This window comes from Staurois parvus, unplaced genomic scaffold, assembly GCF_062004578.1.
Source record: "Staurois parvus isolate SC_StPar_1 unplaced genomic scaffold, SC_StPar_1.0 ptg000147l, whole genome shotgun sequence".
In the NCBI taxonomy this organism is placed as follows: Eukaryota; Metazoa; Chordata; class Amphibia; order Anura; family Ranidae; genus Staurois; species Staurois parvus.
In genome coordinates this window covers 4,540,658-4,562,494 of record NW_028317943.1, presented here as the reverse complement: position 1 = coordinate 4,562,494, position 21,837 = coordinate 4,540,658, and the positions used below count along the sequence as shown (strand labels likewise).

Here is a 21,837-nt window from a genome sequence, read left to right as displayed (position 1 = left end):
TGTCCCTGCCCCATGAACATAGTGATTGTTGCTATAGCCACTGGCAATAATCACATGTAAAAATCCAGGATCAAGAAAATCGCTGGATTCCACCATAAACACAGTCAGTGTTGATGGGAGAATCCCTCCCAAGGAGCTATTGTGTTCTCCCGGTGAGGATGGGGGGGGGGGGGGCATTGTCCCTGCCCCATGAACATAGTGATTGCTGCTATAGCCACTGGCAATAATCACATGTAAAAATCCAGGATCAAGAAAATCGCTGGATTCCACCATAAACACAATCAGTGTTGATGGGAGAATCCCTCCTAAGGAGCTATTGTGTTCTCCCGGTGAGGATGGGGGGGGTATTGTCCTTGCTGCAAGAACACAGTGATTATTGCTATAGCCGCTGGCAATAATCACATGTAGAAATCCAACAGGCTGGTTGTATCCAAGTTGTACAACAATCGATCTGGGTGCATTCATCCAGCCCATAGCTGGTTTGAATCTCGACCGGTCCCTGCTGAACTATGATCGTCTTTAGCCTGAAATGTCTGCTTATTTACATATGGTAACTGAATACGGAGTAGATACAATTTTACATGTCTTATTTACTTTATACAAGTTCTTTTTTAATAATATGAATACAATATTATATGTTTTATACAAGCTTTTTTCAATATAAATACAATTTTGCATGTTGTATTTGACCTTTTTAATTTATTTTTTATTGTAAATATAGTCTTTTTTACAGTTATTTAATGTAACTTCACTATTTTTAAACCAACACATAATCAGCTTTAAAATTCCAGTTCTGCTCTGCTGTATCTACGTACAAGGAAATGACAAATGATAGTCCTCCTTAGACTGAGGACGTGATGATGTGTGCCCTTTAAATCAGCAATATTAAAACGGTTCAAAGAAGGCTGCAAGCTCTGAATTAGGAGACCGTAAAATTAAAGGGATTTGATCCAGTCAAGTACTAGTGTTTGAGCAGGCTAATTCATTTTCCTTCATCTGATTTGGTTACTAACTGTTGTTTTGGGTTTAGTTCACCCCAGTGAACAGGAAGGGTTTCCCATTGACAGGTGCTTCACGTTAACCCCTTCCTGCACAGAGCAGAAATGCATTGCCCTATGCTGTTTGAACATCCAAAGCAAAAAAAAAAAAGATCTTGGCTATAAAAAGACAGGGAAGAGTGGAAGGTGTCACATGCACATTACTGCTCCCCTTTGATCCCTTATCAGTGACATTAAACCAACAATACAGTCAGCTGGGACTGGAGGCAGAGTGCATATTACAGTAGAAAATTGCTCACATTTTTCAAGGGATTAAACTTGATCAGAAATACAGCGGAGGAAAGGTGAAGCACCATCTCATTCTGCCTGCAACGTGGTTACAGCGATTACTTTTCAGGAGGAATAGAACAGTATTCTAATGAGCCGTATTTAAAATGTCACTCACCGATACCTGTATTGCTTGGAGCAATTTCTCTACACCTAGACAAGTGATGTGTCCGACTGCCTTGCTAATAAAATCTGCCTATCCTAAAACTAATTGTTAAATGTTCTTACCCAGCATGACCAACACTCTTGACTAATGCGACTTCATGTGTTCAGTATGTAGGATATAGAAAAATCAAAGGACAGTTGCAAAAAGATGTTTTTTTTTTGTCTTTTTATTTACTATGGGTATTTATATAATGCCAATGTTTTATGCATTGCTTAACATCACATCCGATCCTGCTCTCCAGGAGCTTACAATCTAAGGTCCTTTCCTCACATTCATACATACACATATTAAGGCCAATTTAGATAGCAGCCACTGAATTTTTTTTTTTTTTTACTGACCCTGAGCTCAGGAAAGGTTGCTCTGCTTAGTTCTGCACCATCTTTTGAACATATTGCAAAACATATGGCCAAACCTTACCTGATCATGCTAAAAATTATAATAAAATGATATATAATAATACAGTGGCTTGGTGTTAGCACTTCAGCCTTGCAGTACTGGGGACCCTGGGTCCAACTGCAGTCAGGACACTATCTGCATGGAGTTTGCATGCCCTTCCTGTACTTGCATGGGTTGCCTCTCATATTCTGAAGACATGCTAGTAGGTTGACTGGGTCCTGTGTTAAAGGGACCCTACTGTATGTGAGATAGGGACCTTAGATTGTAAGCTCCTTGATATGTATGTAAAGCACTATATCAGAGTTATATAAATACCTCTACTAAATAACATATATTATGACATAGAAAGACCAGTGACACAGACATGCATTAGACTGTTTGTTTTTGCATAGGCTAGAAGTATATAAAGTTTTAATTGCAGACAGAAACATTTGCTCCTACAGGCAAGTGGCATACGTATGAGTTCGCTTCCTTGGTTTCTACACCAGCTGGGTATTTCAGGTCAACATTAAACAAAAGCTGACCACACACACATTACAATCGGATTGTACAATCTTCTTTAGATCTCCCATCAACTGTTTAGTGCCTGATTGGACAGGAAGGTCTTTATATTACACATTACAATATTGATTGTACAAAGATTGTAAGGACTGATAGTAACATGTATGGTGACCCTTACATTGTGACTTTTTTCCCAGCAGTAATAATGGTAATCTGGCATTACCTTTTCGACAATGACATAGTGTCATTTTTATATTTAATTAATACTCCAGACCATTTAGGAAAGAGGACAATGAGATTTTGAACTGATTACCATGCTAGTGTACATTTAGGTCGCTCCAGGTAGCCAGTCCACTCTCTAATTAGCCCGCTGTGAAATGAATGGCATCAGAAAGACAGTGAAGAAAGCCAGTTAGCTGCCTGTGTACGTCCCACCTAGCTGCTGCTGCTGTGCCAATAAGACCACCAACACTTCTCAGTGCAGTGTGTCATCACCAATACTGCTTAAACTGCTGGAGCTCAGCCGCTGTCAGCAACAATTTGTCATGGACTGAACAATCTAATACAAGAACAACCAGAGCCTAAAAAGGCACAATTCCCGGCTCCAATGCTCATGCTAACAAGCGTACACAATTTACAAAGCACCAGAAATGGATAGCAAGCTTGTTACTGATTAGCTATTACAGCCACTGCTCCCTGTCACTTTCCATTCTTGGAATATACATTAATACATACATTGAGGGAAATTTACTAAGAATGAAGCAGCTGTGCATGGCAGCCAATCAGCTTCTAGCTGTCATTTCCAAAGCTGAACAGAACACGTTGCAGCTAGAAGCTTATTGGTTACTATACACAGTTGGTTCAGATTATATAGGGGTAATGTATCAAAACGGGAGCAGCCAAAATCCAAAGCATCCAACCAGCTTCTAGCTTCAGCTTAAGTTAAGCTTTGACAATGAAAAATAGAAGCTGACTGGTAACAGTTTGAATATTTTCTCCCTATAGAATCTGAAGCAGCTGTGCATAGTAACCAATCAGCTTCTAGCTTCAGCTTGATCAGTTAGGAGTTGGTGCTGAAAGCTAGAAGTTGATTGGTTGCCACGCACAACTGCTCCAGTTTGGATCATTTCGCCCTATAGAATCTGAAGCAGCTGTGCATAGTAACCAGTCAGCTACTAGCTTCATCTTTGACAATGAAAAAGAGAAGCTGATTGGTTGCCACGTGCAGCTGCTCTAGTTTGGATAACTTCCCCCTATAAAATCTGAAGCAGCTGTGCATAGTAACCAATCAGGTTCTACTTGATCAGTTAGGAGTTGGTGCTGAAAGCTAGAAGTTGATAGGTTGCCACACGCAACTGCTCTAGTTTGGATCATTTCGCCCTATGGAATCTGAAGCAGCTGTGCATAGCAACCAATCAGCTACTAGCTTCAGCTTTGACAATGAAAAATAGAAGCTGATTGGTTGCCACATGCAGCTGCTCCAGTTTGGATAACTTTCTCCTATAGAATCTGGAGCAACTGTGCGTAGTAACCAATCAGCTTCTAGTTTCAGCTTATTCAGTTAGGAGTTGGTGCTGAAAGCCAGAAGTTGATTGGTTGCCACGCACAACTGCTCCAGTTTGGATCATTTCGCCCTATAGAATCTGAGGCAGCTGTGCATAGGAACCAATCAACTACTAGCTGCAGCTTTGACAATGAAAAATAGAAGCTGATTGGTTGCTACGTGCAGCTGCTCCAGTTTGGTTAACTTCCCCCTATAGAATCTAGAACAGTTGTGCATAGTAACCAAACCAATCAGCTACAAGCTTCAGCTGGCTCAATTAAGCATTGGTGATGAAAGCTAGATGTTCATTGGTTGCCATGCACAACTGCTCCAGATTCTGGCTGCTCTAGTTTTGATAAATCCCCCTCTGTCTGCTCCAATTTGATGATTCTGCTTAGCAGCAAGCAACATAGGACAATTCTAGGTATGTATTGTAAAATGTAGAAGGCAGCATTTACAATGCATTCAGATGTCACATAGAATGACAAATGTCAACACCAAAATGACTTATAATAAACAGCAATATAGAATAGAATAAGCACCGATGATATGATGATATACACAAGAACAGAAGACCATCAGATGTAGACGTACGATACATTTTGATTGGCTGCTATGGATAACAACACTTGGCACATGGCTACTTGACTTAGTAAATAATCCTGAGACTCACAAAGCAATCTATAATACAGGTGTAGTGTGTGACAACCTATAATACAAGCGTAGTGTGCGACAACCTATAATACAAGCGTAGTGTGCGACAATTTATAATACAAGCGTAGTGTGCGACAATCTATAACACAGGTGTAATGTGCGACAACCTATAATAAAAGCGTAGTGTGCGACAATCTATAATACAGGCGTATTGTGCGACAATCTATAATACAGGCGTATTGTGCGACAATCTATAATACAAACGTAGTGTGCGACAACCTATAATACAGGTGTAGTGTGCGACAATCTATAATACAGGTGTAGTGTGCGACAACCTATAATAAAAGCGTGGTGTGCGACAATCTATAATACAGGTGTAGTGTGCGACAACCTATAATAAAAGCGTAGTGTGCGACAATATATAATACAGGTGTAGTGTGCGACAACCTATAATAAAAGCGTAGTGTGCGACAACCTATAATAAAAGCGTAGTGTGCGACAATATATAATACAGGTGTAGTGTGCGACAATCTATAATACAAGCGTAATGTGCGACAATCTATAATACAAGCGTAATGTGCGACAATCTATAATACAGGTGTAGTGTGCGACAACCTATAATACAGGTGTAGTGTGCGACAACCTATAATATAAGTGTAGTGTGCGACAACCTATAATAAAAGCGTAGTGTGCGACAATATATAATACAGGTGTAGTGTGCGACAATCTATAATACAAGCGTAGTGTGCGACAACCTATAATAAAAGGGTAGTGTACGACAACCTATAATAAAAGGGTAGTGTGCGACAATCTATAATACAAGCGTAGTGTGCGACAATCTATAATACAAGCGTAGTGTGCGACAATCTATATAACAAGCGTAGTGTGCGACAATCTATAATACAGGCGTAGTGTGCGACAATCTATAATACAAGCGTAGTGTGCGACAATCTATAATACAAGCGTAGTGTGCGACAATCTATAATACAAGCGTAATGTGCGACAATCTATAATACAGGTGTAGTGTGCGACAACCTATAATACAGGTGTAGTGTGCGACAACCTATAATATAAGTGTAGTGTGCGACAACCTATAATAAAAGCGTAGTGTGCGACAATCTATAATACAAGTGTAGTGTGCGACAATCTATAATACAAGCGTAGTGTGCGACAACCTATAATAAAAGGGTAGTGTACGACAATCTATAATACAAGCGTAGTGTGCGACAATCTATAATACAAGCGTAGTGTGCGACAATCTATATAACAAGCGTAGTGTGCGACAATCTATAATACAGGCGTAGTGTGCGACAATCTATAATACAAGCGTAGTGTGCGACAATCTATAATACAAGCGTAGTGTGCGACAATCTATAATACAAGCGTAGTGTGCGACAATCTATAATACAAGCGTAGTGTGCGACAATCTATAATACAAGCGTAGTGTGCGACAATCTATAATACAAGCGTAGTGTGCGACAATCTATAATACAAGCGTAGTGTGCGACAATATATAATACAAGCGTAGTGTGTGGCTTTAAACGTGCGATCCTCTGCCCATCGCAGGCACTCACCTGGGAAACTTCATACAGCAGTTTGTAATGCTCCTCTCGCTTCTGAAAAGTACACAGATTGCAACCCATTGTAACGTGGAGGAAGGGTACACGGCGTGTAATTCCCTGTTCTGGGAGCAGAAGATGCTGTGACAGGGGATCACCCTCCCGACTTGACTACTGCTGTTCATCAGTCAGTCCGACTCCTCTACACAGGCACACCAGTGTGAGCTGCCAGCCAAGGTGGGGATTGCAGCGTCCTCCTCCGCCGTCCCTCTAAGTAGCTGACATCTCCGTACTCCCCGTCTACACTCCGCCTGTCTCCGCATCACCGCACATCACTACACACCATCCGCCTCATGAATATTAATCCCGGCTCATGGATTATTTATGACACACCATCCTAATAGGGAGGAGTGGCACGGGGGCTGCTTATGACAGATGAATACCCGCTAATTAAGAAGCAAATGTAGTGTGGTTAAACAAAATGCACCCATGTTAATATACGTTCCCTTCAATAGGGGCATAGGGCCCGAGCAGGCGGGAGGATGGGCGACTGGAGTGGACTGGAGAATGGACCATACTAATTATTAATTACTACTCAGGATATTCCGCACTCTGTGCTTACATAGCTTGGGAAGAGAAAAAATATACGGGGCTGAGCTGGGGCAGAAAAAAAAAATGTTTTCATCTTATATTTATTTTTTGTAATTTATATTTTGAAATATGTTTCCTTTTTATTTGAAATATATGTGTGTGTGTGTATATAATATATATATATATATATATATAAATATATATATTTTTATATATGTATTACAGGTACTTATTTAACGCCGTGAATTTACGCAGCGCTTTGCATATATATTGTACATTCACATCAGTCATCACAATCTATATATATATATATATATTTATTATTATTTTATGATTATTTTATATTCTCTAAATAATGTATTATTTTGAAATATATTTTTATAAAATTTAAAAAAATTCTAATATATATATATATATATATATACACACATATACACACTTTCACTTTATATATAGTGTTTGGATATACTTATTTCTAAATATACTTACATTATTAAAGAAAAACATAAAAAAGTATGTGTGTGTTTATATACACACACACTATATATATATATATATATATATATATATATATATATATATATATATTCTAACTGTATATGTGATACATTTGAAACGTCATGTGCTCTTCAGTCTGAGTAGTGGACAGTGGTTGCCTTTTCACATATCTAACCCTTGAATCATTTTTTTTGTCTTTTGTTTTCTTTTAGTATTAACACAACTTGATCTTAACAGATTGATATCACACATAAAATTTGTAAAAAAATTATAATAAGTATGATTTCTGTACTTTCCACCTAACGATTTGGACTGCATTATGGTGTGCTGTGTTAAGGCAGTGAATGGAATTAGAATCAGTTTGGTAGCAGACATGGAAACCTCAGACATGAAATATGAACAAAGCATGCTGTTCTATAGGTTGTACTTGTCTTAAATCAGAGCACTAAAGCAAGCCCAAGATCAGGGGTCTCCAGACTTTTAAAACAAAGGGCCAGTTTACTGCACTTCAAATTTTAGGGGGGCCAGATTGTGGCCAGAGGGAGTAGAAAATGCCCAGGCATTGCTGGAAGAAAACAATGCTATAGGCTTGGTTGTCAATGGGCATAAAAAAATTACATCATTGGTGTCAGTGAGAGTAATGGCGCCCCATCATTGGTATCGATGGGAGGAATTGTGTCCCATCATTGGTATTAATGGGAGGAATAATGCCCCATCATTGGTATCAGTGGGAGGCAGGGGCGGACTGACAACTCAAGGGGCCCCCGGGCAATAGGGGATCATGGGGCCCCTGTGTCCTTGCCCAAACTCAAAAAAGCCTATGAAAAGGGTACCAGGGGCATCTCATGGGGCCCCCTACTGACCCCGGGTCATCGGGCAGTGCCGGGTTTCCAAATGGTCAGTCCGCCCCTGGTAGGAGGAATAGTGCCCCATCATTGCTGTCAATGGGAAGACTAGTGCTCCAACATTGGTATCAGTGAGAGGAATAGTGCCCCATCATTGGTATTAGTGGGAGTTATGGTGCCCCATCATTGGTATTAGTCGGATTTATAGTGCCCCATCATTGGTATCAGTGGGAGGAATAGTGCCGTATCATTGGTATCAGTGGGAGGAATAGTGCCCCATCATTGGTGTCAATGGGAAGACTACTGCCGCATCATTGGTATCAGTGGGAGGAATAGTGCCGTATCATTGGTATCAGTGGGAGAAATAGTGCCCCATCATTGGTGTCAATGGGAAGACTAGTGCCCCATCATTGGTATCAGTGGGAGGAATAGTGCCCCATCATTGGTATCAGGGGGAGGAATAGTGCCCCATCATTGGTATCAATGTGAGGAATAGTGCCCCATCATTGGTATCAGTGGGAGGAATAGTGCTCCGTCATTGGTGTCAATGGGAAGACTAGTGTCACATCATTGGTATTAGTGCGAGGAATAGTGCCCCCTCATTGGTATCAGTGGGAGGAATAGTGCCCTATCATTGGTACCAGGGGCATCTCATGGGGCCCCCTACTGACCCCGGGCCTTCTGGCAGTGCTGGGTTTCCAAATGGTCAGTCTGCCCCTGGTGGGAGGAATAGTGCCCCATCACTGTTATCAGTGGGAGGAATAGTGCCCCATCATTGACATCAATGGGAGGAATAGTGCCCCATCATTGGTATCAGTCGGAGGAATAGTGCTCCATCATTGGTATCAGTGGGAGGAATAGTGCCCCATCATTGGTATCAATGGGAGGAATAGTGCCCCATCATTGGTATCAGTGGGAGGAATAGTGCCCCATCATTGGTATCAATGGGTGGAATAGTGCCCCATCATTGGTATCAGTGGGAACAATAGTGCCCCATCATTGGTATCAGTGGGAAGAATAGTGCCCCATCATTGGTATCAGTGTGAGGAATAGTGCCCTATCATTGGTACCAGGGGCATCTCATGGGGCCCCCTACCTCCCCGGGCCTTCGGGCAGTGCCCGGGTTTCCAAATGGTCAGTCCGCCCCTGGTGGGAGGAATAGTGCCCCATCATTGGTATCAGTGGGAGGAATAGTGCCCCATCATTGGTATCAGTAGAAGGAATAGTGCCGCATCATTGGTATCAGTGGGAGGAATAGTGCCCCATCATTGGTGTCAATGGGAAGACTAGTGCCCCAACATTGGTGTCAGTGAGAGGAATAGTGCCCCATCATTGGTATTAGTGGGAGTTATAGTGCCCCATCATTGGTATTAGTGGGAGGAATAGTGCCCCATCATTGGTATCAGTGGGAGGAATAGTGCCCCATCATTGGTATCAGTGGGAGGAATAGTGCCGTATCATTGGTATCAGTGGGAGGAATAGTGCTCCATCAATGGTATCAGTGGGAGGAATAGTGCCCCATCATTGGTGTCAATGGGAAGACTAGTGCCGCATCATTGGTATCAGTGGGAGAAATAGTGCCCCATTATTGGTATCAAGGGGAGGAATAGTGCCCCATCATTGGTATCAGTGGGAGGAATAGTGCTCCATCAGTGGTGTCAGTGGGAAGACTAGTGCCGCATCATTGGTTTTAGTGGGAGGAATAGTGCCCCATCATTGGTATCAGTGGGAGGAATAGTGCCCCATCATTGGTGTCAATGGGAAGACTAGTGCCGCATCATTGGTATCAGTGGGAGAAATAGTGCCCAATCATTGGTATCAGGGGGAGGAATAGTGCCCCATCATTGGTATTAGTGGGAGGAATAGTGCTCCATCATTGGTATCAGTGGGAGGAATAGTGCCCTATCATTGGTGTCAATGGGAAGACTAGTGCCGCATCATTGGTACATCAATGGTACCTGTACAACTTACATAGGAGGATTTGTTTAATCTCTGTCTAACACCTGAGGCCAGACACTTCCCTAGGTATATATAAGGTTTTACAACCAGTTTAATTCACAAAAACAAAATTTATGCACAGGTTTTCTGGCAATGCAGCACTCCACAACACATTACATATGTGTTGGCATGCATTGCAATGGAAGTGTATTGGCAGCTACTGTACATTTGCATTATGTTGCCATTCTAAATGAATGCCACTGCAAGGCACACATTACTGCACAATTCAGTAAGTAAAACACATTTTGTCACACATTACCACAAACCACAGGTGTGAAGAGGCCCATAAAATATGGTTACCATTCCTGGGTACAGTCCCCATTTTGAGGGATCTATCCATGGGAAACAAGTATCCTCAAGTTTTTGAGCTCTCTTGTGCAGTGTCATATGACACTCCTGAGGACACCCCCTCATTGTGCCCTGCAGCTGTATCTGAGGTCAGGTAAATGGACTCCAGGGGGAGGGGAGAGGTTTGTATTAGTGGTGATATGTGGTCTGTACTAGGGGGAAAAGTATGTACTGGGCAGGAAAGGTCTATACTGGGGGAGAGGTCTGTACTGGAGGGGCTCTGTGGTCCACACTGGAAAGCAAACATATGTACTGGGGGGAGAGGTCTGTAACAGGGGTAAAGGTCTGCGCTGGGAGGTCTGTGGTCTGTACGTGGGGGGAGAGGTGGGGGTGAGGGGGCGATTTGTACTGGGGAGGAGTCTGTACTGATGGGCCAATGGTCTGTGATGGGGGAGGGAGAGGTCTGTACTAAGGGGTATTTTGGGGGTTATTCTATACTGAGGGTGATTTTGGGGATAGAGCTCTGTATTAGGAGGGATTTTGGGGAAGGGGATGATCTGTATTGGGGGGATGTTTAAGGGGTAAATTTACTGAGGGTGATTTTTGGTTCTACTGGATACACTGACCTGTATGTTATGTATTGCCTTAAATGCTGTGCTACGCACGTCTGACCCCTGCACCTTGGAGCTTACACACTTCTGACCCCTGCACTTTGTAGATTACACACTTCTGACCTCTGCACTCCATGTGTTATGCGTTCCTGACTCCTGCACTCTGAACATCAGATACTCTTGGCTCCTGCACTCTGTATTACATACTCCTGATCCATGTACCCTGTTCATTACACATTTCTGACTCATGCACTCTATGTGATACACACTCCTGATCCCTGCATTGTGTGCGTTACATCCACCTGATCCCTGCACTCTGTGCATGACATACTCCTAATCCCTGTGCTCTGTGTGATACTTATTCCTGATCCCTGCACTCTGTGCCATGCACTCCTTCCCCTGGTGATCTGGTAGCCTTACCCTGCAGGAAATCTGTGATGACATTTTAAGACTTCAGTCTGTCACTGGCTGCATATAGGGGGCATCTTCTGGTGCCTAGATAGTCTGATTTTTTGAGCCAGCACTCCATAATCCTCAAATAATGGGGTGGTCTGTTATGTGGTCAGCTAACTGAAGTGGTCGGCTCTCAGCACAACCTCTTGTCTCCTGAACCTCACTGTTGGTTAGAAGGGCAAGTTAATGGCCTAATATTAAAGTGTTACTAAACCCAGGACCCTGCATTCACTATATCTGGTCTCCCACAGTACACAGAATATGGAAGTGCAATTATTTCAGTAAATTTAAACTGCTAAATACCTTTTTTCATCAGCAGTTAGAGCAGTCTTGTGACTTCTATCAGTGTTCAGTAGACTATTAGTTAAAGCTTGTAGGAGGCGTTTTTTCTGCTTTAGGAGGATGCAAAACCCCTGACCTCTGCCTGGACAGTGCTGATTGGTCCTGTGCTTATCACATGCACTCTCCCAACAAAAAAAAAAACGTCTCTAGCAATACACACTAAACTGAGCATGTGCAGAATGGCTACATATTCAGTCTGTCTTATCAGGTGATAAGATGTGGACATTTGAACAAGAGGAGGATCAGAGAAGACAGGATCAAACAGCCTTTTTACACAATGCAGAGGATTAACCTCTTAGGTTCCACAGTGAGTATAACAAGCGTGCTTTACTGCATATGCAGACTGATTTTACTGTTGTGGGTTTAGTAACACTTTAAGGCTCAGTAGGAGGATGGAAGATCTGGTAACCATGGGTAGTAGCATATCAGAGGACCCCAATATAAAGAGCGCTTTACACAACAATAGACAGGTTATTTAGGCCCCTGGATGTGAATTCTTTATGCTGTAAGCGGTGGCCTTATAGTTCTAATATAATCACAAGTACACATTAACAAATAATGCTTCTGTGAACTTGTGACTGCAAATTAATTTTGCTCATAATTCAATTACATCTCTGCACCATTCACATACATCATTGGAAAGCCTTCATTGCCAGTAACTGATTTACATCTTATAGCAAAGCCAGCTGTAAAACTCAATGAAAACAAACAAAAAAGATAAAAAAAATGTTTACTGGCATTTTTTCAAATCTTAACTGGAGGTTTTTTTATTTAAGTTATGATAAATTTCTGTATGTAAATAGGAAATATTTTTTTTTAAAGTTTAGAGATTTTGTCAATAAAGAGGAAATCTGGGCAAATATAAAAATATTTTAGTGCAGTTATATATTCATTCATTTTGTTTAAATTTAGTTAGAACAATTCCTGAATCTGTCTTTAGCTAAACTACCCATAATCCCATTCACATTACTTAGACTGGGGGAGGGTCTGCACTCTGAGCCAGTCAGGGTTCAATTGGTTTTCATAGTGCTGTCAATCTAAATCTAGTGTAAATATGCATACAGGAGAGGAGGAATTTATTTGCTCCCTCATTATCTGTTTACCAAGAAGAAGAGATGACCAAGTATACAGAACTTCTGGAGCCATTTTGGACTGTAACAAGAGGTGGGAGTAAATATTCAAATTGGAACAAATGTTCTGGTGAAAACTGTAGAAAGCAAATTCCCCTCACTTTGCAGAGATTTGCAACTCAGAAAGTAAAAGGAAATCTCCCTAATGGGCCACTTACAGAAAAAATAAACTGGGAGAGGTTTAGCAATTTCAGTACCAGGCATTTTCACCCCCTTTCTGCCCAGGCCAATTTTCAGCTTTCAGCGCTGTCACATTTTGGCTGACAATTGCACAATCATGCAACACTGTACCCATTGTAAATTATCTTTTTTTTCTTACACAAATAGAGCTTTTTTGGTAGCATTTAATCACCACTGGGTTTTTTTATTGCTTGCTAAAAAACGAAAAAAAGATTGATTTTTTGTTTTAACGCATTTTTTTTTCATTATGGTTATAAAATTTTGCAAATAAATAATCTTTCTTCATGAATCTAGGCCAAAATGTATTCTGCTACATTTCTTTAGTGGAAATAACTTAAATCAGTGTATATTATTTAGTCTGTAGGAAAATTATAGAGTCCATACACTATGGTATATATCTGAAAATTGGTAATTCCTGATGTACTGATGGTCTATCTAATTTTTTTAAGGCTCAAAAATGCCAGGACAGTACAGATATCCCCCAAAATGACCCTTCTTTGGAAAGTAGACAGTCCAAGGTACACTATATTGCCTAAAGTATTGGGACACCCATCCAGATCTTTGGATTCAGGTGTTCCAATCACCTCCATTGCCTCAGGTGTATAAAATCAAGCACCTAGGCATGCAGACTGCTTCTAAAAATGTTGTGAAAGAATGGGTCGCTCTCAGGAGCTCAGTGAATTCAAGCATGGTACCATGATAGCTTGCCACCTGTGCAATAAGTCCATCCATGAAATTTCCTTGTTATTAAATATTCCACGGTCAACTGTTAGTGGTATTATAGCAAAGTGGAAGCAACTGGGAACAACAGCAACTCAGCCACGAAGTGGTAGGCCACGTAAAATGACAGAGCGGGGTCAGCGCATGCTGAAGCGAACAGTGCTCAGAAGTTGCCAACTGTCTGCAGAGTCACTAGCTAAACACCTACAAACTTTGTGTGGCCTTCAGATTAGCACAACAACAGTGAATAGAGAGCTTCATGGAATGGGTTTCCATGGCCGAGTAGCTGCATCCAAGCCTTACGCTTCTCTGTCTGGCAATCCAATGAATATGTCTGGGTTTGGCGGTTGCCAGGAGAAGGGTACTTGCCTGACTGCATTGTGCCAAGTGTAAAGTTTAGTGGAGGGGGGATTATGGTGTGGGGTTGTTTTTCAGGGGCTGGGCTTGGCCCCTTAGTTCCAGTGAAGGGAACTCTTAAGGCGTCAGCATAACAAGACATTTTGGACAATTTCATGCTCACAACTTTGTGGGAACAGTTTGGGGATGGCCCCTTCCTGTTCCAATATGACTGCACACCAGTGCACAAAGCAAGGTTCATAAAGACATGGATGAGCGAGTTTGGGGTGGAGGAACTTGACTGGCCTGCACAGAGTGCTGACCTCAGCCCAATAGAACACCTTTGGGAAGAATTAAAGCAGAGACTGCAAGCCAGGCCTTCTTGTCCGACATCAGTGCCTGACCTCACAAATGCGCTTCTGGACACACTCCTAAACCTTGCGGACAGCCTTCCCAGAAGAGCTGAAGCTGTTATAGCTGCAAAGGGTGGGCCAATTCAATATTGAACCCTACGGACTAAGACTGAGATGCCATTAAAGTTCATGTGTGTTTAAATACTTTTCGCAATACAGTGTATTTAGTAAAAGGCATGGCAAATTTTCTGAAGTTGTAATTATTTGGAAAATTAAGAAATTAAATAAAATTTATTTTTTTTTCCATTTTTATTTTATTAACATACTATCAGCAGTGCAGTGCAGCGTAGCATCATCATATAACTGGTGGAGTGGTGATCAGAGACACTGACTGGTGACAGTATGCAAAAAAAAAATTCTTATTTTTTTATTTTATTAAATTTTTTTTTCTTTATTACTTTCTTTCCCCCATTTTTTTAAACATACTGTGACCAGAGCAGTGTTACCATAGTAACTGTACTACACTGGGGAAGTGAGCAGGAGTTTTCTTTTTTACACACCATGATTGCTTATACCAGTGAATTTCACTGGTATAAACAATCATTTTTACTAAATGCAATTGATTCATTCATTATTTACTATTGCTGTTAGCTGTGGTTGGCCACAGCTAATCACATGGTACAGATTGGTCACAGTGATCACATGGTACAGACAGGGTCAATCACAACCTGTCTCAGAGATTAACACAATACTACACAATGGATGGCACGATTGTGTACAATTGCCGTGATTGGTCAGTACACCATGCAGTGTACTTCCTTTGAAAAAAGGGTCCGGTATGATTTTCCATGTGTTAAGGTGCACTACCAGTCCAAGAGAATTGAATGGACTTCTTAATTACAACACACCTTAATGCACTGAGATGTATTGTGCTAATGCGGGTGCACAAATACAATGCATAATATGAAGGGGGGCTTAAAAATAATAATAAGCACACTTTTGTCACTTACGTAGCTTTCACATCATGCATACATATACAACTACTGAATAAAACCTATGGACAGCATTAAAGCCCATCTCTGGGAGTTTCCAAAAAACCTTCCCCTTTTCCCCACACTGCAAAGGAGGCATGATTGTTAACTGTAGGGGATGAGGAATAAGGTGTAAAACTTAAAGTGGTTGAAAAACCCTCACATATTCCCAGTGATGTGACTAGTCTCAGGTAATACACAGAAATAAAACAAATTATCCTACATAAGTTGTACCTGTTTATCAACAGCCCTGGCTTCTTTAGATCGTTCTAAAAATGCAGATCCAAGGATTTTTCTGTAGCAGCAGGGGGCAGAGGTCTGAAGTCTCCCGATGCTGATATCAGTGAAGAGAGCTCTGAGTACTGATTAGAAGGAAGGGACACACCTCTTTCACACAATCATTGGAGAAGATGCAGAGCTAAGCATATCAGTTACAGGTTGTGCGTTGGAGCTTCTCTGTCACCTTTTTTAGGTCTTTTTTTTGGGAAAAGCTGTCAGTACTGACTCATACACAGGGCTGCTGTTAGAAACCATGGGGCCCCATACATTCAACCTGACAGGACCCCCTTCCCCCCAAAAAAGCACAGTCTACTATGCTTCAGTTATGAACGAACACAGTGAATTATGAGTACCGATCATTCAGTGTGTTAATTCAGGAAAGAAAGAGGCTGGTAAATGTGACATATTTACTCTCCATCTTGAAGGATCCTATTGTGTGCTTGCAGCTGTTGGTGGGAAGGAGATGGCAGCACTTAGGGGGTGGGAGCACACAGGGGCACCTGGGCAGCAGGGGGAAACATATGGTGCACAGGAGGGTGATGGGTGAGGCGGGGCTGGCAATTTTTTTTTGAAGTCCACGGAAGTGCGAAAAACGAAAACCCGTAAGTGAACAAAAAACGTGCTAGTGCAAAACCAACACAAAAAAGTGCACTTAGGGGTGTGCTTTGTCCACCCCCCGAAGGGGTAAGATCTCTACCCTGATCCCCCGGGGCATGAAGCTCCTGACAAGGACTAAGGTTCCCATGTGGTCTTCCTAGCCAAAAGGCCTGGTGGACCCCTTTCCTTGTGGCTAGCCTAAGCCAGCCACCAAGTACTAGGTAAGGGGGCTAGGAACAGGGGAGGAAGGAACCAAAAGGCCACACATCCTCCCCCTAGATTTCAGGGTAGGCCCAAGGACCCACACCCTACCATCCATGAGAAAAAAACATACACATAAGTGAAAAGTGAAACAAACGTGGGAGAAAAATAAATCAGTAAAAATAAAAAAGTAACCGTGCAATTTTGCACTGGCTAGGCCCTGAGGCCTGTAGCATAAAATATGCCCTGGACTTAGCCAAAAGACCTAGCCCTAAAAGGCGCAGTGCAGAAAAAGTGTTTGGATCAGTAACCATGTGCACGTTTCACACTTGGGATACCATCCCCATGTGCTACTAAGAGCACCCCTGAGGCGTCCACTCAGGGGGCACTGTTCCGCGGACTCACTGCCTCCCCAGCCCCTGGCCAGACAAGGTAGATCCATTCAGACCAGGAGGAACTGGGCCCCTCTGGCGTTCCTGGGGGGAATTACTCCGGGGCCCCAACTGCCTGTGGGCCCCTCGGTTTCTGTTCCGCCCTGTATCAACCATCAGGACCCCCATCCTACCAGCAGGAGTACTATACAACCAAACATCCCCGCAAGCAGGAATGATGGTGGACACTGATAAGAACAGATACTACACGATCCTCTGCATGGCTCTCTCTGCAGCAGCTGAAAATCAGCTGGAGGGAGAGGAGAAGAAGACAGCTTTTAGATGCTGTAGGGAGAGCCATACAGTGGATCCGTTCCAATAATTGCCCCCTGCCCCGCTGTGCCAATCAACCTCCCTGCCCACATCCGATTCACACAGCTGCCTGGGCCCTCCTGCTGGCATGGGCTCCGTACAGGAGGACTGGTGATACCTCCTTATCCACAGCCCTGCTCATATAGATAACAGAGTAATGAGGTAGGAGAAAGAAATAATGTTGAGTGCACTGGATAGAGACAGGTACACAGTATGGAAGGAGGTGCTTTGCTCATATTTCATGTCAGAGGTTTACAACCACTTTAACTTACTCCTCCCTCTGCTAGGATAACTCTCTCTGCCACTGGTCCCCCAAAACTTCTTCTATAAGATGCTCCAGCCTGCGGTCTCTCAATGATATGATCAGGTACAATGCAGGACCAGTAGTCCTGCATTTTATGTAGGGACAGCAAGGGACCACCCACAAGCTGGATTGAAGGGGAGTGTCAACGCCTGCTGAGCCAATTGCTGCTCAGCAACTGCTGTCACGTTTTTGCTCCACATGGAAAGTTCAATATGGATTCTAATATAGATCTGTGAAGTTACTGTTTTGTCTGGGTCCATCCAAGTTTTTTCCTGTGTTTTTTCCTGTGTCCTGATGAAGGGGGAGTGGTGTTACCCCTAAAATGCATTGGCTTTTTTAATTTTACTTTTTATTCATCAACTAAAATGATCTTGCACTATTTAATCCACTTTCGGTCTGGTGCTCCTTTCTATATTTTTATGGTTTGAGCTACTGTTGGGTGCCCATTGATGGAAGTCTTGGCTATTCCTTATTCAACCCTTTCAGTATGGCTGGGGCCCATTGCAAAGGTAGTTTTTTGTAATTTGGGCTTTAAAAATTGTGATAATAACTAGAAGCACTAATTGGATTCAGTTAGTTGTGCTTGTGTTTCATGCTTTTATGAAACAAAGTATGATAAAGAGACTAAAATATGCACGTGTGACATGTTCATACGCCCCCTCCAATATTTAAGATAAAAAAAAACAAAGCTTGAATGAGGAACTGAATGGGAAACAAAAGAAAAAAAAAAGAAATATCTGACAGCTGGAGTAAACAGTTTAACAACAGGAGAATATTTCTGAAGACTGCTAATACAGTAAGTAGTCACATTTTCTGCAGCAATTTTATAAAATGTGATGTATTTTTTATTTATTCGGTTCCATTTCTATAACCCACTGACTACATCAAGAGATCCTATGATACAGAAAAAGAGGGGCAGTCGTAGAAAAGGAAAGAGATTGCCTACAGAACTTTACTGTTAAATAAAGACACTGAACCCAAATAGGAGATTTAGAAATGATATTTGAAGCAAATGCTGTTACTATGCGAGCAGTATTTTCAGGGATATAATCATTATGGCAAACCTAAAAGTGACCCATGCCATTCTACTTGCTATCCTATTTACAGCTTTGTTGCTCTTTAACAGGGATGAGCTGGGTCCAGTCAGAACCCAGTTCAGCAGATCCAGTGGGAAGCTGTCACGTGATTGTATCCCAGCCAGCCCAATCAGTTGTGTCCGGGGCATTCCTCTACCTGCAGCTGCACATACACAAATGACGTGGCGATCAATGATGTCAATTATGATCAAGGATGTCATTAGCCCCTTTGTTTCCAAGCAGCTGCATGGTGGGGAATGCACTACAGATTATTGGAGAAAAAGTAGAAATCCAGCAACTGGTGCAACTTGAAGTAAAATAACATACAGTTAGGTCCTTAAATATTGGGACATCGACACAATTCTAAAATTTTTGGCTCTATACACCACCACAATGGATTTGAAATGAAACAAACAAGATGTGCTTTAACTGCAAACTGTCAGCTTTAATTTGTGCGTATTTACATCCAAATCAGGTGAACGGTGTAGGAATTACAACAGTTTGCATATGTGCCTCCCACTTGTTAAGGGACCAAAGGTAATGGGACAGAATAATAATCATAAATCAAACTTTCACTTTTTAATACTTGGTTGCAAATCCTTTCCAGTCAATTACAGCCTGAAGTCTGGAACGCATAGACATCACCAGACGCTGGGTTTCATCCCTGGTGATGCTCTGCCAGGCCTCTACTGCAACTGTCTTCAGTTCCTGCTTGTTCTTGGTGCATTTTCCCTTCAGTTTTGTCTTCAGCAAGTGAAATGCATGCTCAATCGGATTCAGGTCAGGTGATTGACTTGGCCATTGCATAACATTGCACTTCTTTCCCTTAAAAAACTCTTTGGTTGCTTTTGCAGTATGCTTTGGGTCATTGTCCATCTGCACTGTGAAGCAGCGTCCAATGAGTTCTGAAGCATTTGGCTGAATATGAGCAGATAATATTGCCCGAAACACTTCAGAATTCATCCTGCTGCTTTTTTCAGCAGTCACATCATCAATAAATACAAGAGAACCAGTTCCATTGGGAGCCATACATGCCCACGCCATGACACTACCACCACCATGCTTCACTGATGAGGTGGTATGCTTAGGATCATGAGCAGTTCCTTTCCTTCTCCATACTCTTCTCTTCCCATCACTCTGGTACAAGTTGATCTTGGTCTCATCTGTCTATAGGATGTTGTTCCAGAACTGTGAAGGCTTTTTTAGATGTCGTGTGGCAAACTCTAATCTGGCCTTCCTGTTTTTTAGGCTCACCAATGGTTTACATCTTGTGGTGAACCCTCTGTATTCACTCTGGTGAAGTCTTCTCTTGATCGTTGACTTTGACACACATACACGTACCTCCTGGAGAGTGTTCTTGATCTAGCCAACTGTTGTGAAGGGTGTTTTCTTCTCCAGGGAAAGAATTCTTCGGTCATCCACCACAGTTGCTTTCCGTGGTCTTCCGGGTCTTTTGGTGTTGCGGAGCTCACCGGTGCGTTCATTCTTTTTAAGAATGTTCCAAACAGTTGTTTTGGCCACGCCTAATGTTTTTCCTATCTCTCTGATGGGTTTGTTTTGTTTTTTCAGCCTAATGATGGCTTGCTTCACTGATAGTGACAGCTCTTTGGATCTCATCTTGAGAGTTGACAGCAACAGATTCCAAATGCAAATAGCACACTTGAAATGAACTCTGGACCTTTTATCTGCTCATTGTAATTGGGATAATGAGGGAATAACACACACCTGGCCATGGAACAGCTGAGAAGCCAATTGTCCCATTACTTTTGGTCCCTTAACAAGTGGGAGGCACATATGCAAACTGTTGTATTTCCTACACCGTTCTCCTGATTTGGATGTAAATACCCTCAAATTAAAGCTGACAGTCTGCAGTTAAAGCACATCTTGTTTGTTTCATTTCAAATCCATTGTGGTGGTGTATAGAGCCAAAAATGTTAGAATTGTGTTGATGTCCCAATATTTATGGACCTGACTGTATATATATGATCCATGAAGACATAAAATAATCTATTCCACAGCAAGATTGACACATTTCAGCTCTTTCTCATGGCCTTAGTCTGGGCCTTATGCCTAGTACACAAAAATTTTGGAAAGAAAACATTTTTTTGGAAGTGATCGTCCGATAATCTGATCGTTAGTACACAGCTTTCAAGAGACAATCTTGACAGCTCATGTGAAATTATCAAAAGGGACAAGCATGCAAATTTTTCTCATAAGATAACAGAAGTAGCAATTTTTATTTAATCAGTACAGTATTCTTCTGTAAAAAATCGAGTGACCAAGGCTGCACATGTTTGGAAATAAAATAATATATTACAATACAATACATTACATCATTGCAGGAAGTTGTATTCTGTCTTAAGAGAGTTTTCGGAACTCGAGTAACCTCTTAGATTTCAATAGGAGACTAGCATGCAAAAAAAAAGAAAAAAGGATGATCATTCATTCAATATTCTCATTGTGTACTAGGCATTATTCATGGTTATGACTAAGGCCCAGAGAAAGGGCTAAAACACGGCAATCTTGCTGTTGAATGGATTCTTTTAGGTCTTGATGGATCATAAATAAAGGCTATGCGATTTTACTTCAATTTGAACCGATTGCCAGACCTTTTCTCTGATAATTGGATGGTATATACAGCATGTGTCCTTGCACGGGCAATTATATTTGTGCTTTTAAACACTGGATGGGTTTTGTAGCATCGCACCCTTTTTTCTACTTGCAAAGGATTGGTATGCTGTGGATGAAATATTGTAACAGCTTTCCACGGGTTCTGCCAAGTTGGGTGGCTAACCTCTTGCTCCTTCCTGGGTCACTGAAGCCAAAGATGTCACTGCAATGGGAATCAAACAGTTATGCAGTACAGTCTCTGGCGAGACAAACACCTTAAAGGATAAGTTCACCTTTTGGACAAAAATAATAAATGCACATTTTTTTGCAGGTAAAAGAAATGTGCATTTATTATTTTTGTCCAAAGAAACCTGGAAAGGATTGCACCAGCGATCGGTAGATCGCTGATGCCATGCAGGTCTCCTGCAGACCTGTCAGAATATCTGTTTGCCGTACAGGTTGTATGGTCAAGCAGATATTCTGAGAGGAAGCTTTAATGAACTACTA

The 21,837-nt window shown here is 41.9% G+C and overlaps 1 protein-coding gene across 2 annotated transcripts in view; it reads right to left on the bottom strand.

Annotated features, from left to right (window-relative positions):
* Window positions 1-6,469, bottom strand: part of PDZRN4 (PDZ domain containing ring finger 4) — a 236,351-nt gene extending 229,882 nt beyond the window's left edge. The window contains exon 1 of one of the 2 annotated variants that reach the window (XM_089673993.1): window positions 6,160-6,469. In XM_089673993.1, the coding sequence (XP_089530119.1) occupies window positions 6,160-6,228 (69 nt within the window). In that variant the 5' untranslated portion in view covers window positions 6,229-6,469. The remainder of the gene's footprint in view (window positions 1-6,159) is intronic. The other variant, XM_089673992.1, reaches the window with a different exon arrangement.
* Window positions 6,470-21,837: the final 15,368 nt, after the last annotated feature.